This window comes from Aulonocara stuartgranti (assembly GCF_965226115.1).
Source record: "Aulonocara stuartgranti genome assembly, chromosome: 10".
In the NCBI taxonomy this organism is placed as follows: Eukaryota; Metazoa; Chordata; class Actinopteri; order Cichliformes; family Cichlidae; genus Aulonocara; species Aulonocara stuartgranti.
The window spans coordinates 32370394-32391667 of NC_138946.1; the positions used below are offsets into that span (position 1 = coordinate 32370394).

Here is a 21274-nt window from a genome sequence, read left to right on the forward strand (position 1 = left end):
AACAATATACACATGTATATTTCCAGTTGAAGACACATGAATAGCAATCAAACCAGAGTTAACAATTTCCCAACACTTCTAAGAGGTGAAGCTCCTCAACAAAACAAACCAAAAGGAAACTTGATGTCCAAACAATGAATTACACACTTTGGAACAAAGTCTTTGAACCTACTGGGTGGTCTGATTTCTCTATCCTACGTCCTCTTACAGCTGATTGAGCGCCTCCAATACAAGCGCACCCTCATGGATGGGGGCGTCGTGGTGAACCATTAGACAGGCCCGAGTCATAGACAGGGTCTGGAACTCTGCAGTCCCATTAAGAGACAGTGGAACCTCCTGGATGTGTCGCGCAGCTAGAGATTTGTCTAGCTACGTGGAATTTGTGAAGTTTGCCCCAAATCACATTCTGTAGCCATCCTAAATGCATCTAACTTCCCGTCACAGATTGTGACACAATGACATCCTGTACATATGCTTCGACTGCCCCTTCTAATGTCCTTGCGCAAAGGGCAACTGGTTGTTGTTCATCTCCTTGCTTTTACAACAGAGTGGTACCCAATCCATAGCTGCTCGCATCAGTGCTTACTATTGTTGGCTTGCCAGCGTCGTAATATGCTAATGCCGGTGTTGTAGTCAACATGGCTTTCACTTTTGTGAATACTTGTTTCTGCACTTCTCTCCATGTCAACACAGTGTCAGTTTTGAACAAACCGTTGATTGGGTGCGTGATGGTGCCCAGATAGTGTAGGCTGTGAAGTCCTGCATCGGGTCTTAGCTAAATTTTTACATACTCACAGTTCAATAGCCTCATGTCCCCAACTTTCCACTTGCACCCTGCTGACCATCCAGTATGGAAATCTCATTTGTTATGATTTGGATGCTTGATTTGACCACGATTTCATGCCCTTCCAAACACAACCCTCCCCATTCATCTGTGTTTAAGGGTGCTTCAGTAGCTGTTTACACCACATGTAATTTTTCACTAGAGATCATAAGATAAGATGAGATAACTCTTTATTGTCAAAATTGTAAAACTGGGGCCCGTTCTTCGTACGTCGCTTACTACATCCAAGATCAAATGACACATCCAAGATCAAATCATCGCGCTAACCGTGAGCTCGCTAATCCGGTTCCCCGAACACACCTGCTGTTGACGATTACTACAGCTGGACGCAGTAATGTGACATCACTGGGTGTCGTAAAAGGGGCTACGCATCGATAGTAGAAACATTGATCGGCAACCCTCTGATTGGTCGGCGAAAATGTCGAAGGAACGCGCTCGGCTCGGTATTTTTCGGCAGCAGAGCAAGAACTCCTGAGTGAGGGATTTCAGGAGTTTCAGAGTTTAATCAGAACGCAAGGGAACACTGCAAAGGCTGCAAAAGCAAGGAGAGAGGGCTGGCAGAAAGTTGCTGACAAATTAAACTCGTAAGTAATTTAATAATAATAATAATAATAATATATTGGATTTATATAGCGCTTTTCAAGGCACCCAAAGCGCTTTACAATGCCACTATTCATTCACTCTCACATTCACACACTGGTGGAGGCAGCTACGGTTGTAGCCACAGCTGCCCTGGGGCAGACTGACAGAAGCCAGGCTGCCATATCGCGCCATCGGCCCCTCTGGCCAACACCAGTAGGCGGTAGGGTAGATTTATCATATCACACTATATTATCCAATATTATATTACATTATATTATATTGTTATATTATATCCTCTTTCACATTAGAGCCACGACAGGACCCACTAGAACATGGGAACAAGTAAAAGTGAAATATAAGAATATTCTATAGAATGGTAATATTTATCACTTATATTGCTTTTCGTCTCTTGGAAAGAGACCCTGAAATAATCTGTTTGTTTGTTTATAACAGCAACCAAGAAAAGGGCAGAGCAAAAAAAGACAGGTGGTGGTCCTGCACCCCCTCGTCAACAAGTTGGTTAAGTGAATAATACCCTCACGGGAAAATCGATATCTCTCAATGAGCACACTGTCGCGCTGAGCTAAAGGATCCTGTCTGTCCCGCAATATATGCTGAATTCTGAGGACTCTCCTTATCAATCTTGCACCTTCCGCAATGGGTTGCTCGCGTATACGGACAGGACATGGCTGCGACAGACTTCCCAAATCCACCTTGGCTTTTATAGCCGTGGTCTCTCATCTTGATTACACGAAGTAATTTACAATTACTACTCTGAAATATGAATTACATCTGTAATAATCACATACATGTAATAGGATGTTAATAGTACATTTCCCTTTTTTAGGAAATGACCTGTATGTATCTGTGTGACATCAATAAAAGGATCAAGTGCTGCATTATCTTCAGTTACATTGATGTTATTTATTTATCGCTGTTGCTTTCGTATAAATGAAGCGGACATACCTGCGTGGCCGCGATCTAATCCTGTTTACATAAAGTAAACCTGCTCCCGAGCAGGTTTACGCTTACGGCTCTGTTGCTATGACAGCAAGTCCCGGATGAGCTTCGGGGAACCGACTGATCCAGGATCACGCGAAATCGTCAACAATCTAATCCGGCTAACCTACTTAGCGAGGTACGAAGAACAGGCCCCTGTTCCATGTCAGCACTAAACACAACAAACACAACAAAACACAACACAGTAAACAGTAAAGTTGATATAATGTGCAAAAAAGTATGACTTAATTAACTAAAGTATGAATGTTTGTTTCACATTACTGTTTGTCCATGACCTAAGCAACCTGAATCTTTTGCCAGACAGCAGGAGTTTACACACACTCGTGTCCTGGGTGTGTGCAATCCTGTAGCATGCTGCGTGCCCTCTTGAGACGGCGAATGCTGTACAGGTCCTTTAGGGAGGAAAGAGGATGTCCCATGATTTTTTGGGGTAATATTAATGACCCCTTAAGTGCCTTTTGTGTGCCGTGGTACTGCTAGAGGACCATACAGAGATGCAGTATGTTAGCATACAGTGGGGCAAAAAAGTATTTAGTCAGCCACCGATTGTGCAAGTTCCCCCACCTAAAATGATGACAGAGGTCAGTAATTTGCACCAGAGGTACACTTCAACTGTGAGAGACAGAATGTGAAAAAAAATCCATGAATTCACATGGTAGGATTTGTAAAGAATTTATTCGTAAATTAGGGTGGAAAATAAGTATTTGGTCACCTCAAACAAGGAAAATCTCTGGCTCTCACAGACCTGTAACGTCTTCTGTAAGAAGCTTTTCTGTCCCCCACTCGTTACCTGTATGAATGGCACCTGTTTGAACTCATCATCTGTATAAAAGACACCTGTCCACAGCCTCAAACAGTCAGACTCCAAACTTCGCCATGGCCAAGACCAAAGAGCTTTCGAAGGACACCAGGAAAAGTCTTGTAGACCTGCACCAGACTGGGAAGAGTGAATCTACAATAGGCAAGCAGCTTGGTGTGAAAAAATCAACTGTGGGAGCAATCATCTGAAAATGGAAGACATACAAGACCACTGATAATCTCCCTCGATCTGGGGCTCCACGCAAGATCTCATCCCGTGGGGTCAAAATGATCATGAGAACGGTGAGCAAAGATCCCAGAACCACACGGGGGGACCTGGTGAATGACCTGCAGAGAGCTGGGACCAAAGTAACAAAGGTCACCATCAGTAACACACTACAACGGCAGGGAATCAAATCCCGCAGTGCCAGACGTGTTCCGCTGCTGAAGCCAGTGCATGTCCAGGCCTGTCTGAAGTTTGCCAGAGAGCACATGGATGATACAGCAGAGGATTGGGAGAATGTCATGTGGTCAGATGAAACCAAAGTAGAACTTTTTGGTATAAACTCAACTCGTCGTGTTTGGAGGAAGAAGAATACTGAGTTGCATCCCAAGAACACCATACCTACTGTGAAGCATGGGGGTGGAAACATCATGCTATGGGGCTGTTTTTCTGCCAAGGGGACAGGACGACTGATCCGTGTTAAGGACAGAATGAATGGGGCCATGTATCGTGAGATTTTGAGCCAAAACCTCCTTCCATCAGTGAGAACTTTGAAGATGAAACGAGGCTGGGTCTTCCAACATGACCAAAACACACCGCCCGGGCAACAAAGGAGTGGCTCCGTAAGAAGCATTTGAAAGTCCTGGAGTGGCCTAGCCAGTCTCCAGACCTCAACCCCATAGAAAATCTGTGGCGGGAGTTGAAAGTCCGTGTTGCTCGGCGACAGCCCCAAAACATCACTGCTCTCGTGAAGATCTGCATGGAGGAATGGGCCAAAATACCAGCTACTGTGTGTGCAAACCTGGTAAAGACCTATAGTAAACGTTTGACCTCTGTTATTGCCAACAAAGGTTATGTTACAAAGTATTGAGTTGTATTTTTGTTATTGACCAAATACTTATTTTCCACCCTAATTTACGAATAAATTCTTTACAAATCCTACCATGTGGATTCATGGATTTTTTTTTTTCACATTCTGTCTCTCACAGTTGAAGTGTACCTCTGGTGCAAATTACTGACCTCTGTCATCATTTTAAGTGGGGGAACTTGCACAATCGGTGGCTGACTAAATACTTTTTTGCCCCACTGTACTTGATAATGACACTTGATATGGCAGACACGTTTCCACAAATATATGTCTATCTGTCTGAACCCATCAGAACCAACACTTTCAACTCCCTATCTATCCTTCCATCCATCGATCCATCCATCCATTCAGCCAGCCAGCCAGCCATTTTCTTCCACTAATTCAGTTCAGTGTTATAGGAGGCATAAGCCTATTCCAGCGGTCACAGGGCGAAAGGCAGGGTAGACCACTGTTGACCCTTACCTTTTATTAGTATTTTTAATTTGGCTAGAAACAGAAACCAGAAGTGAAAAGCTAAAATTAAAATAGTAAAAAAAAACATAAAATAAAAATAAATTAATAAATGGGTGCTGTACGTAAACTGAAATAGTAAACTGACTAATTATCATGGTTCAAGATCATTTTCTTGTGTATATCCAGTCGGCTTCCAACACTGCTACTATTTTTAGAACACTTGATGAACGACCTGCTCTGTCTCCTTGTGCTTTAGCTCTGCAATGCATACAAGATTTCTTCTAATGTGTCAAAATGATGATCTTTCATCTTGATTTTAATTTTGGGGGAAAAGATAATGTCACAACGAGCCAAACCTTTCACGTGGCAAAAAAATCCTGTTTTCAGTACAATGCACACATTCACTGTTTCCCCTGACGTATAGCTGCTCTCTCTGTTATTTTTTAAACAAAGTACAGCAGTACAGCATTATATGGCTGTCATTTGTTTACTTTCCCCGTCACTCATTTACTACTTCCACAGAAAGAATGAAAGCGAGGGGGGCACGGCTTACCGTCAGGGCCCAGATAACTTTGAAGCGGTAACGGTAATGCTGCAGTGCGTTAATAAAATAAGAATAAAGCATTTAACTGACTAGTATTTCAAGGGGTCTTGACCAGTTGTTCATATATTACAGGTTTGAAGTAGGATTGTACTGGTATGAATGGTATTAATATTGTTAATTTCAAATCTAATGTCCAAACACTGGGAAAGCAAAACCAGTAGTTGCTTGTCAAATGTTTAGTCATTTTCATTATCTAAAGCATCATAACACATCGTGTTGCAGATCATAATGCTTAATAAATGTATTAATTGTTTCCAGTATCTGTTTCCATCACTAAATTCTTAATGTTTTAGACATTAAAAATATTTTAAAATATTTGCATTTGATTAAAGAATCAGTGCAGTTAAATAACAACATGGTTTAAAGAGGATAAAACCTTTGATTTGATCCAAACCTCACAACATATCATGGAGTTAATGCAGGGATTAGAGAAATAAGGATTGAGCTCTGTATGACCATACAGCCAGTGATTTTAATCCAATCTCTGAACCCCGTCCACTGGGATGAACACTGAAGACAATCATTTAACATATGGCTGAATGATTATCCATAACAAGGCATAAAAGGTAATGAATCAACAAAACCAGTGGGGAAATGGGCTGATGCCAAATTAATTGATGCTCTTGAGTTAACATGTTTTCTCAATAACCAACCTATTTATTCCAGTTGTAAACATGTTATTAGCACAATACAACTGTTTGGTGGTTTTGATTTCTTGCTTCTCGGACAGCAGTTATTAAAAATGTCTGTTTGAATTGAATTTGCTTAGAAGTTTGTCATAAGGTGCGATACAGGAAAATTTTAGCAATTCAGCACAATGTAGCTTAGCCATACTAGATACAAACCCCTAAGTCTGCATTTAATAGTTAGTATAGATAGCATAGATACTACAGGTACTGATGTGTGAGCCAGTTTAGCCTCAAATTTGCTAGCAGTCTGAATAGGTAGCTGCCTGCAACTGGGGCAAGATATATAGAGTCCCCGACTGCAGACCAGTGCTATACAAAGGCAGACAGAAGAAGATGAGACATGCGTATACCAGGGAACAAAATGCCATAACTGAATGATCAACAACCCCCCCCTCACTGCTGGGAGTCAAGGAGATTGACAGAGAAGGGGATTAGGCAAAATCCACACATACATACAAACAAAATACTTTGTGCACAGTGTCTGCATGTTTCCTTCCTGCTATCTTATTTTGGGTAGCTTCAGTCAGTGATAATGATCAGTTTTATTTTGGGGATGCCTGGCTGGAAGCGCATGGAGGGGCCAGACGTGCGTTGACAGGTCCTGTATTCCTGGCGCAGCGCATGTTCACATGCAGGTCTGATGTGGATGCTAAGTCCTAAAGACAGATACTGCATCTAGGCTGTGGGCTAAAGCTCGAGTCGCCGTTGAACATAAATTCACTAAATCCAAACAGTCACATGACAGCAGTGTCATAGCTTCCAAAATTATTTCAATACAGCACTGCTGTTTGCTCACTAAAGGTTTAAAAGGAAGCGTCTGAATCTTTGTGTCTCAGGCTGGTATAAAAAAACAAATAAGGTTGTTTTTCAGGTGTGTTCTTCCTTTTTACAACTACACGCTAATTACAAATTATAAAATGTTGAGAGAAATATCAACGCTAATCATTTAAAAAATGTGGCTTTACACTTCTCTATATGCTTGTCTTCATCCAGTAGCAGTTTCACAACTTAATTCTCAGTCTCCTCCTCCTCCGCTGTGGTTTGAATGGAGGTGAACTCATGCAGGGGGCTGTGGATGTCTAACATGGCCGCTGTTTGATACCCCCTGGTGCATTAGGGGGGTCGCTACTTATATTTGTCAAGGTCAATTAATGAATGCCGGGGTAAAGCTGGCAGGGTCCCCAAAATGCCCCCGGGGCTCATAAATTACCCAGAAGACACATTAAAGGACACGATTTGATCTCCTCCAATTAAGATAATTTAGATTTTTTCCCCTTAACCAAATGCCTACATAGCACCCAGTCAGGTGTAGCCTACATCACTGTTTCTCCCTGCCTCCCTCCCTCCTTCAGCCTCCATCCTGCAGCCTGCTACACCACAACAGTGGCAACAAACCATAGAAGGATGTCCTGCCTGAGCTAATATTTATTTATTTATATTTTTTTGCTTGCGTTAATGCACAGTTCACCCTGCGTGGCACCTTGATCCGTCATAAAACAAAAGAAAGGGTTTCTTTTTTTTGTATCCCCCCCCCCCCCCCCCTTTTTTTTTTCTTTCTTTCTGATTTTTCTTTTTTTTACGCCAGAGGCTCAGCTGTGCCCCCCACCACCCCCACCCCTGCACCTTTAAGGCAATGGAGAGGGAGGAAAGCGGCTGCGGAGAAGGAAGCGAGGTTTTATTCCACGGTGCTCTGAGGCAGGGCAGGTTATAAGCGCAGGGACCAGTGTGCGCAGTTTGTGTGTGCGGCTGCGGGGGGAAGATGCGTGTGCTTGTTGCTCGCCGGATGGAGAGAGGTGGCGAAGAGAGAATGAGTTTCCAGCGCAGCTAACAGTCAACTCCATGCGCTTTTTAATCCTCGACAGAAATTCCAACTTTTTACGCATTTTTTTCCCCGCACATACCTGAGATGACACGTTTGCCTCTTTTCAGGGCATAGACTTCTAATTCATTCATTCTTTATTGATTCTTTTCATTATTGGAGGCTTTTTTGGTTCTTATTTTTTATGTTTTTAATATATTTTTTCTTTGATGTTTTAATTTTCTATCCGTGGATTTCGGTGTGCGCATAGGCAGTGCGTCCTGTGCTTTTGAGCCTCTGACTCAGCAGCAGCACAGCTCACCTGGTCCGGAGCGCACCGAGCCGAGCTCCCTCATGTTCCACACAGAGCAGCACTCCGGTACGGGGGGACGGCTGCACTGAGGCCCGGCACGGTGCGGTCAGTCCTAAAAAAAAGAAAAAGAAAGGAGGGGTGAGACGCACAGTTGTGGATCATATACCATCTCCCGTTGTACCAGGAGACAATCAGCAGCAGGAAAAAGCTCAAACCTCCTCCTCTTCATCTTCTTCCCAACGTGAAGGATTGAGAGAGAGAGAGGGAGAGAGAGCGCGCCAGAGGGAGAGAGAGATTTGCAGGCTCCCTTTTCTTATATTGCAATTGACTTGGGAAAAAATAAAAAAGGGGGGAAATAAGAAGAAGAAAGAGTGCGTGGAGAGAAGAAGAAAAAAGCATAAGCTTGGATATTGAACGGAGCGGGGCATGTGGATATTGGCTCTTTTCTTTTTCCAGTGCATCTTGAATGGTAAGTGATGCTTTTGCGCACATCGAACTTAAAGTTTATGCTGATTATCGAACAGAACCAAGCTGCAATTAATATGCGGGGTGGTCTGGAACCATTTCTACTTTGAGGATAATATTTATTTATATTTTGTCCCGGGAAAACGATGGGTAGAACAGGCTGTTGCTATGTCCTGTCACTGACAGTGGGGCTTTTGGTGGGAGGTTGATATTTACTTGCACAGTAACCTTTAATAAAGTGAAAATGTTTTATCCCCTCATACACCTTCGATATTTAACAATAACCTTGTGCAGATAGAGAAGCAGAGAGAGGGGAGAAATGTAGGTTGTGGATAGGTGCAGCCTGTACTGCATGAAGAACGAGGCTCTTTACAGGAATATTTCTATTTTCTTTTTTCTACAATGATTTTTTTTAGTAAAATTTAGGGTCAAAATAATTGGAACAATTATCAGTTTTCATTCTAAATTTGTACAGAAAGGATTATTTATTCCCTCTCTTGAAGCTAAGCTGGGCCTCAGTTTGGCTGCATTTTCATACATCATTTTTAGGTGCCGGATCTGCACTGTTTATAAATCAGATTTCTATTTGTATAAATTATGAAAGTAATATTTTAGTAAATCATTTTGTGGGAACACAGTTGTGTGTTACTTGGTGCAATCAGCCTTTGGTTGTTTTAATCTCTATTCTGCTTTTGAGAGGCATTCAAACAAAAACCGTTATTTGCATGAAATAATTTCTTTATTGACATTCACAATGATTTTCTATTCAAAAATCTACTCATGAACCAAGAAATGAGCTGGTGAATATGTCAGATATTTACTTTCATTCTGTAATTTATTTAAAGTAAAAAAAAAAATTAACAAAATGCTTTGCACATGTAACTGCATGTTTGTGTGCTTTCTCTCAGATCTATTAATTGTCTCCTTGAAAAAGAATGAAAAGGTTGGCCAGTTGTTTTGTGTGTGTGTGTTTCTTTTTTTTCCGGCATTGCACCCGCCATATTAGAAGCACAGACATGGAGTCATTTTGAATTGGGGGGAAAAAAAGAGACAAGCCCTTATCACCCTTGCCCAAATGCACATCTCGCAAAATGCATCCACATCCCGTTTTGTATACAGTGAATTCCTCAAAAGATTGGCTTGATAAGTGGTAGTTGTATCTTTCTTTGGAGTGGGGGTAACTGATTTTTTTTTACAGCGAACACAGGAATTGGAAAAGGGGGGTGGTGAGGGACACGGGGCTGTGGGGTATAGGACGGGATGTGCGCATGTTGGGGGGCAGAAATCGTCTCGAAAGAAAATTGAGCTATTTTGAAGATCTTTTGAAAGATACGTGGAAGCAAAGGGGTTAAAAAAACAAGACTGGACACAATGTGAACTGAGAGTAGATGATGATGCATCAAGCAAAGATGACAGGAAAACCATTTTGTTGCCAATGTGAAGGGTTCTGTGAAGGCAGGGTTTATTTATAGGAGAGAATGGATTCAAAGCAAATTCTCTTTTTGCTGCAGCCGAGACGAGAGAATTTCCAAGAACACGAGAGGACACTGGTGTTCATTTGAAATCTAACTAAACGCTGTACTGAAATCCCCGTTTGCAGAGCGAGATCCATGGCTTAGCTTGCTTGTGAATGGCTTTTTTCAGTCTCTTTGGTCCAGGCAACAGTGTTGCAAAATGGCTGCTACTAGAGACATCTACATGGAAACTTTGAATGGCAGCAACAGCACTTGTAATTGTGATGAATGCTACGTTCGAGGCTGCTGCTGATGCGGTACCATTTGTATCAGCAGACTTGAATCGTCTGACGCTGACCTTTTCTTCTCATTCAGAGATCTGAGCGTCGTTTTTGTGTCGGAAAGTAGAATTGACCAGTGTTCATTATGATGATCCCTGTATTTTTCCTGTGCCATGCTAAAATTGACAGTACACAGAATTAAAAGGCTGTGAGTGGTGATGTTAGATGCTATTGTTTCTGCCGTGCATTTGTTTTCAGTGGACAGACCTGCAAAGACTGCACTTAACGAGCCATTTCCATCCGAATCGTACATTTTTACACCTCTTGTGGATGGAGAGATGAAGCTTTACGAAATAAAGGCTTTTAGAGCTCTGGTCCGGTACAGGCTGCTGAGGTTGTCTCTATGGAGACCTGGGTAATGAGTGTTGCTGCAGTGTGGGCTTTGGGCTTGACAAACACTGCACTCTGTTCAGGTGACCTGATCAGTGCTTCTCGATACACATCACGGCCTTTCATTAATTTTCAAAAACTGATACACGTCTGTGCAGGTGTCGTTTGCATGCACTATATTTGCATTGGCTCTTAATAGAAAATGTATTTAAAGATTGCAGCTCCTGGCTATTTGCACAGCTTTTCAGTGATCATTTATGAATAGTATCTACTGTACAAACTCCATTTTGCTCTGAATTGCTGTTTTCCAATTTGAGGACACATTTGCAAGCTCATCTACAAGAGATATAAACAATTCAGCACTGTAGAGAGTAAAATCTGCTGTAGAGTTCACTCCAGTGGTGCTTAAGCTTTTAAAGTGCTCTTACAAAAGTGTCTATCCTAAATGGAATAGGAAAAACATTCCAGTTATGAAGAGAGAAAATTGGGGAAATGGCATAATGTTGTTTTTGCTTAGCTATGCCAGGGGGGGAAATCTGACACATGCTCAATTGGACACTAATAAGCTGTGTAAATATACAGTGAAGCGCCTCAATTGGCTCTTAGTATCACTCTGTGCATGTTTATTTTTAGCTTTTAGCTTGGGATGGAAAGGGGGATGCTGGAGAAAAGGTCTTTATCGTGTTATCAAACATGATTAATGTCGGAGCAGACTTTAGTTTTCCTCAGCATTTGTTTCTGTTTTACAACATCGTACTGCAAACTTTTCACAATAACCAACAACTGTTTCCAGTTTTAAAAATATAAAACACCAAGACCCAGGAATATTTATTCAGATATGAGCAAATTATGTAATGAAACATCACTAAACTGACATAAATCAGCGATGTGTATCTGTACACAGTGGCTCGGTCATACCTATATATTTTTATATTCATATCATTGTTCTAATCAGTAGAGCGTATAGTTGTAAATTTCTCACACTAAGTAACAACTTTCATTTGCTTTCCACAATATTTCCTGTCACAGAAGAGTGAAAAAGGAACTCGTGTTGGTTGTTCAGGAATTTGATCCATGTTATGTAAAAGATTGTGTTCCTCATCAAATATATAGTTAAAAAAACACTCAAAAAATGATTCATTCGATTCAATTCAGTTCAGATTTTACTTTCATACTTTGGTAGCAGCAGTTGTTTTAAGGTGCTATATACTGTAAGGTAAAGACTCTGTAGGACTGGAGAGAGAACTCCAATGATCACATGATCCCATATGAGAAAATACTTTGCGACACAGGGAAGGAAGAACTCCCTGAAAGCACACAGCAAGACAAAGCTTATTTTGCCAACATCTCATTGAAGTTACAGCATCTTAGTCTTAATTTTTCACAAGTGTACCTCAGCGCAAATCACACATCACTACCTTCAATCGAAAAGAGTTTTCTGAAGATAATCTAGGAGGCGCGCTTCCCTGAAACATTTTACGACCAGACTAAATGTATTGTACACAGCTAAAATGAATTTCCTTATCTGTAATTTACAAGTGGAAAAATGTGTCTTGGGTTTGCTATTTTTAAATTTGGAGACGACTGCACACCAAATTTTCCTCCTATTTTACAGTTTTAGCCAATCGTCACCACACAAAACAGTGTTGCTTAGAGGTCGCATCAGGGCCAGTAGGAAACTAGGTCTGTGCAGACTCTGGTCTTTTGGTATACATCTGTCACTTCACATAGAGACAGAACGGGTTGACGGAGTCACAGCAACACACATCAGCAAACAATAACTGAGCTCAGTTCCTCAGTAGCACGTTAATATCAGCACACCAGTCAATGCAATGTAGGCCACTGGGAACATGAGTTTAAACTCAGCGTGTTTACTCTGTAAGTGCATAGTTGTCATGTCTTGATTTTGTTCAGTTAGGATCGGCACTCATGCTCGAGATAGTCATTTCTGACAGCTGTATTCATACATTCATGTTTACCGTTAGTAGAAACTGTAAAGTCAATATATTCTAAAACCTAAATGCGTTTATTATGAAATAAACAGTGTTTGTGCTCTTATATTAGCTTAGAGTGTCGCAGTAGGATAGATTTCGTTCACATTTGTTGTTTTTCTTCAAGGTGTTATGAAATCTGGTTCATTCGGTAATGTTAGAAGGCATTAGAGACTTAGTGTTTTTGTGGACTCGCTAATCACTCCGGGATTTGTCCGTGCCATCGGATCGAGGTTTTTTTTGTTTGTTTTTGCCACTGCATGCTTACGCCTTAGCTTGGCTGTGAGTAGACTCAAGCATATGTTAATGGATGCACATTGAACTGTTAAAGGTTTCATTTAACCCAGACCAGAATGCTTAAGGAGATGATAGTGTGTAGTGAGGCAGAAAAAGAGGAGGAAGAGAGGGGGGAAGAGGGACGCACACAGTCAGCTTGTGTTATGTGGTATCTAAAACTCAAAGAGTCATATCAAATCGCCCTGCTTTTCCATGCAGAAACAAGATTATTCTCAGCTTTTTTTTTACACTTATGAAGACTGAACTGCCTTTTTTATCCTTTGTCCAGTTAAAGTTCATGGCTGCGAGTGCCACAGCCCAAATTAACTGGTATAAGTGACAGAAATTGCTCGAGCCCTTTGTTCTTGACATTGTAATGATAATTCAGAGCATCCTGCTGCTTTTTTTTCTGGTTCTAGTCCATATTGCAGCTGACAAGTGTGATAGTTCATTAAAGATATATGAAGATAAACTTAATAAGGTTAAAGTACAAAATGCTATGCAATCATTAGATCAGCCAAGCACTACAACATGCATTCAGGCTTATGGGTGTTTCACAGCTAAGTGGTAACTATAAAAGTTGTTGTCGGTGCTTATGGCTATGGTATTCATATACAGCACATCTGCACATCTAGCACTTAACATGGACTCACAGATTAAAGGTAATACTCAAAAGTATTGAATGACATTTTGACAGAATATTGGCTCAGATCAGTTTTGCACAGTTTAACTGATGGATCACTGCAGTTTAGCTTGTTGTCTAACCTGATTACCAGAACATCTTTGACATTTTGCGTGACATATAAGCTGCATTCTTCAGAAATGGCCTTGCGTGAGTGTACAATGAGACAGTGTTACAGAGCAAGTAAAGTGGTTAAAAACAATGGACTAGAGTTTCCGGTACATCTTATCGGGACTAGTGATTTAACAAGATCACAGTTACCTAAGTTATTTGCATATGTAGGCTTTCATTAGAAAATAGGGCAGTAGGTTAATGCTGTGACCAGTCAGGTACAACAACAGGTAACATAAGCTCTCAAAATAAAGACCTTGGCTGTTTGTCCTTGAACTTGGAGGATTTTATTGAAATGGACTTCATTTCTAATATTCCGGATAAAATGTTACATTTTGACTTTTATTATCTAAAGCATGCAGTGTATCACTGTGAAAGTAGTGAGTTTAGCATATGAAATACACTCTTGGACTTTATTTGGTTCATCTGTTAAACTGCCCTTTAACACAAATGTCTAATCGGCCAATCACATTGCAACAATTCACTGCATTTATCCATACGGGCATAATCAAGCTCAAACTGGGCATCAGAATGGTAAAGAAACGTGGCATGGTTATTGGTGTCATACAGGTATGTTAAAAACTGCAGAATTGTACACAAAAGACAAAAATATCAAGTGAGCACTGTTGATGTCAGAGGTCAGAGGAGAATGGCCAGACTACTTTGCACTGATAAAAACCAAATAACCACTGGTTACAACCACGGAGAGCAACATGCTGAATGTTGAAGCAGCAGAAGACCACTATGGGGACCGCTCCTGTCAGCTGTATCCACAGAAGTTTAGAGCTTGGCTGTGGTTATCCATCAGGTATAAAAATAAATAAACACCAGAGCCAAGTTCTAGACACATTATGGAGTGGCCCCTTCTACAAATGGAATCAAAACTCAATCCAAGGGCACCAGTTTAGCTCAGCTGGACTGAGCGGGCAACCATATGCTGCTGAGGGCGGCCGACCCGGGTTCGAGTCTGACCCGCAGCCCTTTGCCGCATGGCTTTACTGTCAGTCTTCACTGTATCTGTCTAGTAAAGCCAGTAAAAAAATATTAACAAATATATTAAAGGGAAAAAATCAATCCAAAAGGGAGAAGAACACTAAACTTGTGCCATGATTCGGTTGCAATGAGCAGATATGAGGTTAAAATTGTTGACAAACACTGTTTCCCATCAACAATATTTGATAATGGAGCATCTACATAATGCACTGAATTTATATATGTTTACACTTACCGTTTTGCCTGATTTGAAATTTTCATATTATTTAAAAAAAAGTATGTAGAACAGACAAAAATGATGCAACTACTGCAAAACAACACAGATCTGTGCACAGATCAGATTGCTGGTTTTACCTCATAGACCACAGAGGGAAGTTCTCATTTGTTATCCCTGAGAAGACGTGAAGGGATGTCAGCAAATTATACTAAACTAACACTGTCTAAACCAAAATGAAACCAAAATGAGACGTTTACAACAGAAGCATCTGAAACACAGTAATATTACAAAGTATTCCTCTTGAGCTTCACTCCATATCGATTTCATGCTGTTTACACATTTTCACGTGAACAAAGTGAACGACTGCGTTGCTTGCGTTGCAATGATTGCTGCCTGGGATGAAACACAGAGGCAAGAGGTTCAAACAGCATCTCATTCATGTCAGTAATATAAAATACCTCAAGCTTGCAGCAGATTAACAAGACCAATGATGGCAGACACAGTGATGGAAGCATTTTTGCATGTTCGTCCAAATTCGCTGTCCTTGCGTTAATTGTAGACTTTAGAATGTGATTTCATAAAAATATTAATTGAGTCTTGCCCTGAACAAGTGGGAGCAATGTTCTGCTAAACTAAATTATACTGCTGGGAAATGATTTTATCAGATTTTATCAGCTGAACTCGAATTCTGTGGTCAGTTTGTGTAGAGGGGGGAAAGCTAAAAATGAACCATTTTAGAATAAACCTTCTTTATGGGGGGAGGTGTTTACAATAAAGATTACCCAATGTTAAACCATAAAAGACAATCACTGACAAAATAGAAAATACTCACTTGTAATTTCTTCCTCTGTGGCTGACATATTCATTAAGCATACCAGACCGTGCTGATTAACATTCACAGTCCAGCTCTTTTCCTGTAGCCCAAAATGTGTAACATTTTCAAACATTCTGGCAAATGTTTCATTAAAGTGTTGCTCGCCCCCAGCTCCATTCCGCTCCAGTCTCAGCTCTATCAGGCCTTCCCCAGAAGTGATTATGCTAATTGCTGTTTGATCAGATGATTAAATTATAATTTGATTAATCCCAGGCACTAAACGCTCTGAATATGTTGATGTGTGTTTTGCTGCCTGGCAGTGTTTGCAGGGCCCCTGTCACCGGTGCTGCCAGTATAATTCACACAGCTCAGGTATAGGACAGGGAGTACGCGAGGCTGCGTCGGAAGGTAGTTACGGACACGAATGAAACAGCGGTGTTGATGTACAGCTGCGCAGTAATCACAGAAAACATGATGGTTAATAAAAGCTCACTCCCATCTGTGTGCTGATTGAGTGCAGCTCTAATGCAGATATCTGCCATTTTCTCAGCCGTCGCCTGTCCCTGTTCCTCTCAATTGACTGTGTATCCGTCAGAGTGATTTATATTAGTGAGGGTGCAGATAGCCTCGTACAGGACTGCATGGTTTTTTGAAGTTCTGTAAAGCTAGCATTGCTAGTGTGACTGTGACTTCTTAAACCTCCTGACTGGATATAAATGAAAAAGCTAAAGTAGAGCTAGACACATGAAAACATCACATATTCTAAACAATCGTTAAGAACCACAAAAATCCACGCTTAACAAATTGGCTCACAATTTTTTTGCATAGAAGCAATAAGGATTGTCTTTTCTAGTGGGGTTACTAAAGACAAAATGCTGTTGCCTCAAAGGGAAATGGTGGGCTGATGAGTGGAGGAGGAGGAGGGGGGGGAGGGATGAGGGAGACAGTGATGGGAGGGGAGCGGTGATATTTTTCTGAGGCAGAAGAGTATGGCCGTGAGCAGAAAGGCAACAATGTCTAGTCATCTGACCCACAATCCCATTTAACCCCAGGACTTTGATTTGCCCTCCACTGTTAACTGCCACATTTCGCCTCCTTCTTTCTCTCCTGCAAATGGCATTCACTGTGCCCCGGGATAATAGGAAAACAACATGGCAATGAAGCAAAATGTCTTCCTGTTATAGCTCTCTACAGAGGCGGAAAATTCTCTAATCTGTTCGTGTGATACACAGTTAAGGAAATTCTGTTGTGTTTATTTTGATACAATAACCAGTGCCTATGAAAGACCATATTTACACAACTGTTTATATGTTCATCTCTATAAGTCCAGTAAATGAGTGAAATAAATACATCTATCCATTTAGGGCTCAGGAAAAATACATCTGCCAGTACTTGTAACACACCAAATACACTGTATGATTTTTACTCGAAGGATTAAGCAGCCAAGCATCTTCTTTTAAAAGTTTCCTTTGTACTGATCGAGCATTTTAATCAGAAGTGGAAATTTACTTTTTCACCAATACAACATCTCACCAGTCAAAGTTCACACATGTCCCACACATTTGCACTCGTGTTTAGCAGACCGAATGAGTGAGCATTGTTGTTTCTTTCCTTTGAAACGATGAACATGATCCCAAGTATTCTGTCGGTTACGAATGGAGCACGTGTCTCATCTAAAAACATGTCAAAGTGATCAAAAGGTGGAAAGTGAAATACACCAGAACTGTCTGAGCTTCAGTAAACTTCTCACCCAGTGGTGACTAAACATGTTGGCATGAATGACCAAAAGCTGAAATCCAGCATATGTCAGATCAAGTCAAAAGGACAAACAGGTTAGTGGTGAAGTACACTACCGTGCTTTCTCTCACTTTCTTCTCTTTCTTTCTCACAGAGAAACAAAATCCAGCTGTACTGTAATTACTCTGCTCAGATGCATACCAAACGTCTTTTCTTTAGGCTCTAAGCTCCTGTGCTGTGTCACAGTACCAGTACTGTGGATGATCTTCAGGCTGTCAGCCTTCCTCCTCCAGCAAATCTCCTCATTCATCCCTTCCTGCTGGGTTTAATGTCCTCCTCCTCAGCTCACCTGAGATCCTCTTTCTCTCTCTCTCTCTCTCTGTCGGCTCAGTCAGTTGAATGGTACTTGATGGTATAGCGAGCAGAGGTAGGAGGAATTTTACTCAAACAGAAATAATGCCACTCTCCCACCCTCTAACAGCATGCACAGCGTATATTGTGCCTCACTAGATTTTATACAAATTTAAGTCAAGTGCTGTAGCACTGTTCAGAGATACAAGTCAAGAACTCACGAGAGCATCTCTAACTAAAACATCCTCTCTCAAAAAACGTACTCCTATTGCTGAAATAGAAAAAAAAATACCATTTTCAGTGCAAAATACGCAGTCATGTTAACGTTCTTGGGGTGTACTCGGAGTGACTGACAATATTCTCTTTTAATAAGTACATTAGTTCTTGTACAAAGAAAATTAAGTTAAAAAATACTTCAAAATCTTAGGGAAAATGTATGAATTTGGTTTTTCTAAGCATTATGCTTAAACTAATGCCTCTAAAGCCAAGTAATTATTATGACAAATTGTTTAAGTGAAGGGTAAAGAAAGAATCGCTTTATGGATGTTCTGGGATTTGTGGAGTTCAACTGATTCTTTGAAAGCCTCACAGTGATCTCATAACTGCAGGTTGCATGAAGCTATAAGCTGCAAGCATAACATTTATCTTTCATCCAGAACTGAGATAAAGACATTTAGACATTTAAGTCCAAATTTCAAATTTCCCAGAATGTCAAACTGTGTTTTTAAAAAGCATTATTTGAAATGGTCATTGTCAGTTGATTCTAGTACGGGATATCCCACCCACACGTGTCCTGGCTGTAGAGCAAGAGCATGGCATCTCATGCTACATGTGCTGTACCGTGTTTCTCTCCATCATGGAACAGATGTTATAGACGTCTGTGAAGGTTCAGACCCAGCAACACACTCAGACAAAAACTGGTTCACCCGAAAGACAAAACTCCAAAACACAGACTTAACAATGTGGTGTATGCTGTACAGTGCAGCGAGGAATGCTCAGACCTCTACATTGGAGAGACCAAACAGCCACTTCACAAGCGCATGGCACAACATAGAAGAGCCACCTCCACAGGACAAGACTCAGCAGTCCATCTGCATCTAAAGGTCAAAGGTCACTCTTTCGAGGATGCCAATGTTCACATTTTGGACAGAGAGGACGGATGGTTTGAAAGAGGAGTGAAAGAAGCATCTATGTCCACTGTGAGCGACCATCTTTGAACAGAGGCGGGGTTTACGACACCAACTCTCTGCCATCTATAATCCAGTTTTGAGATCCCTCCCCAGACGCCTTAACGCCCACTCACATCCTGGGCCATCTGACCTCAGGAAATCGCATGATAAGGTGGGGCCAGGTCCCCCAACCTTTTTAGCGCCACGGACCGGTTTATGCCCGACATTATTTTCACGGACCGGCCTTAAGGTGTCGCGGATAAATACAACAAAATAAAACTAGTACCGGTACCGAAAAAAAAGAAGATTTATTCATGACACACCTGAAAAGACCCAGGAAAACCGAGTTAACGATAAAAACGATAACAAAATAACGCTGAACACCGATAAAATCCCTGAAAACCAGACATTTCACACCTCAGCCTCAACTCTCGCGGCCAAACAACTGAAGGACCGGTACCGGTCCGAGGCCCGGGGGTTGGGGACTGCTGAGGTAGAGGACCATCAGGGGGTCCTTTTGTCCCTCTTTGGGGGGAAACTCCCACTGGGGTTAAATCTGGGACTCTCCACCATTTGGCCTTAGAACTGAAGAAGCTTCTCAGATGAGAGGTGAAACGTCTTCAAGTAACTTAAAGAAGTCCAGATGCTTTTCTTTCCAAGCTCCTTAGACTAAGATGTTATAGACATAACATTTTCTTTTTCTCTCAGCCCATGGCTGTTAGTAACTGTCAGTAGGCTGGCCATATCTCAGCTTCTACTTTAGTTTACCTGGTGGTTAACAAAGTAACCCTAAATGTGGATGTAACACAAGGCAATGAAATGAATGAAGCCTGTCTATGAGGTATGTTGACTTATTATTAAAAGGTGCTAGAATGGTGTTGCTAGTTGTTCCTGCTCACCTTGAACCCTGAGTGTACCTCTCCACTGTCACCTCCATCTAACAGAAGACCACCAGTCGTTGATCCTTCCATTACATCTTCTGCTGGCAGACTGATTCAGAGCCAAAAATAAGAGAAAGGCGTGGCGCTGAAAGGGAAATCTAAAGGTAGTTCTAGTTATAGGGCTTTGGAGTTGACGTCACGCCGCAATGCATTATGGGAGCGCAGCGCCATTTTCGGGGTCTACGAATCAAACCAAACACACTGTGTTGGAACGACGACTACAAGAAAGATGCTTAAAAGCAGCTCAAAAGAGAATGAACTGTATAGAGACCGATTGCGTCCAGAGGCGAAGCGGCGGTACTTGCAGAAAATAGTGTGCATTGGAAATGTGGACCCGTATGAAATACGGCCGTGGAGTAGAAACCCTGAAGACCAACCGCTACTGACGTAGCCTGACATATGTTCGTACCTTGTCTGTGGAGTCAGCGCGTACAAGTCGTCATTCAAACAAAGGTAAGTCAGCTCGAGTACTGCGAGTGAAATGCGTTTGATTTCCCTGCAAACATTCACATTAGTGCAGCATAAATTCATTCATGAGGGGAAATTACAGTGAGAACATGTGGAGGCTGTTAGGTGGATAACATAATGAGTTCAGTGCATTGATGTGACATTGTCCTGAAGGATTGTTATTCTTTATGATTAAAGAAATTGCACTAATTTATTCATATTTATTATAAATAATCCTAATTATACATCTTGCTTCCATGTTTGTATCCTGTGTCACTAAAAATACATTTTATTTTAGTTTTATACATCGATTAATGACCTGCAGAATCTCCTTATCATATTAAGTGATTCATAATTGTCACTATATGCTTTCTCCATCTCTAAAGTGATGACATCCTTGCATTACATACTTTAGGTTCATTTTCTGCAGGCAGGTTTCTGACAGAACAGGCAGATTTAGAATATAACATGCAGCATTCTATAGATGGATACATAAAGAAATGAAAAATTACATGTATGTGCTAACTTTCTAAACACTTTGTTACATTTATGATAAAGTAGATAAAACACATTTACGTCGGCCTTGGCTCATTAGTTCTTGTCTTTAAATGAACTTTGTCTGTGTGTGTTTCAGGTCCTACACTCTCAAAGACTGAATGAACCAGCATTGCAGCCATGGGTCACTGTGAGCATCACAGGGAAGGTTGAAACCGCCCACTGCAGCTGTATGGCCGGAGTCGCAGAGACCTGCAGCCATGTCTCT

The 21274-nt window shown here is 41.3% G+C and overlaps 1 protein-coding gene across 2 annotated transcripts in view; it reads left to right on the top strand.

Moving 5' to 3' along the window:
• The first annotated feature begins 7737 nt into the window (after positions 1-7737).
• Positions 7738-21274, top strand: part of dscama (Down syndrome cell adhesion molecule a) — a 108099-nt gene continuing 94562 nt past the window's right edge. For both annotated transcript variants that reach the window (XM_082549866.1, XM_082549867.1), the window contains exon 1: positions 7738-8661. In XM_082549866.1, the coding sequence (XP_082405992.1) occupies positions 8619-8661 (43 nt within the window). In that variant the 5' untranslated portion in view covers positions 7738-8618. The remainder of the gene's footprint in view (positions 8662-21274) is intronic.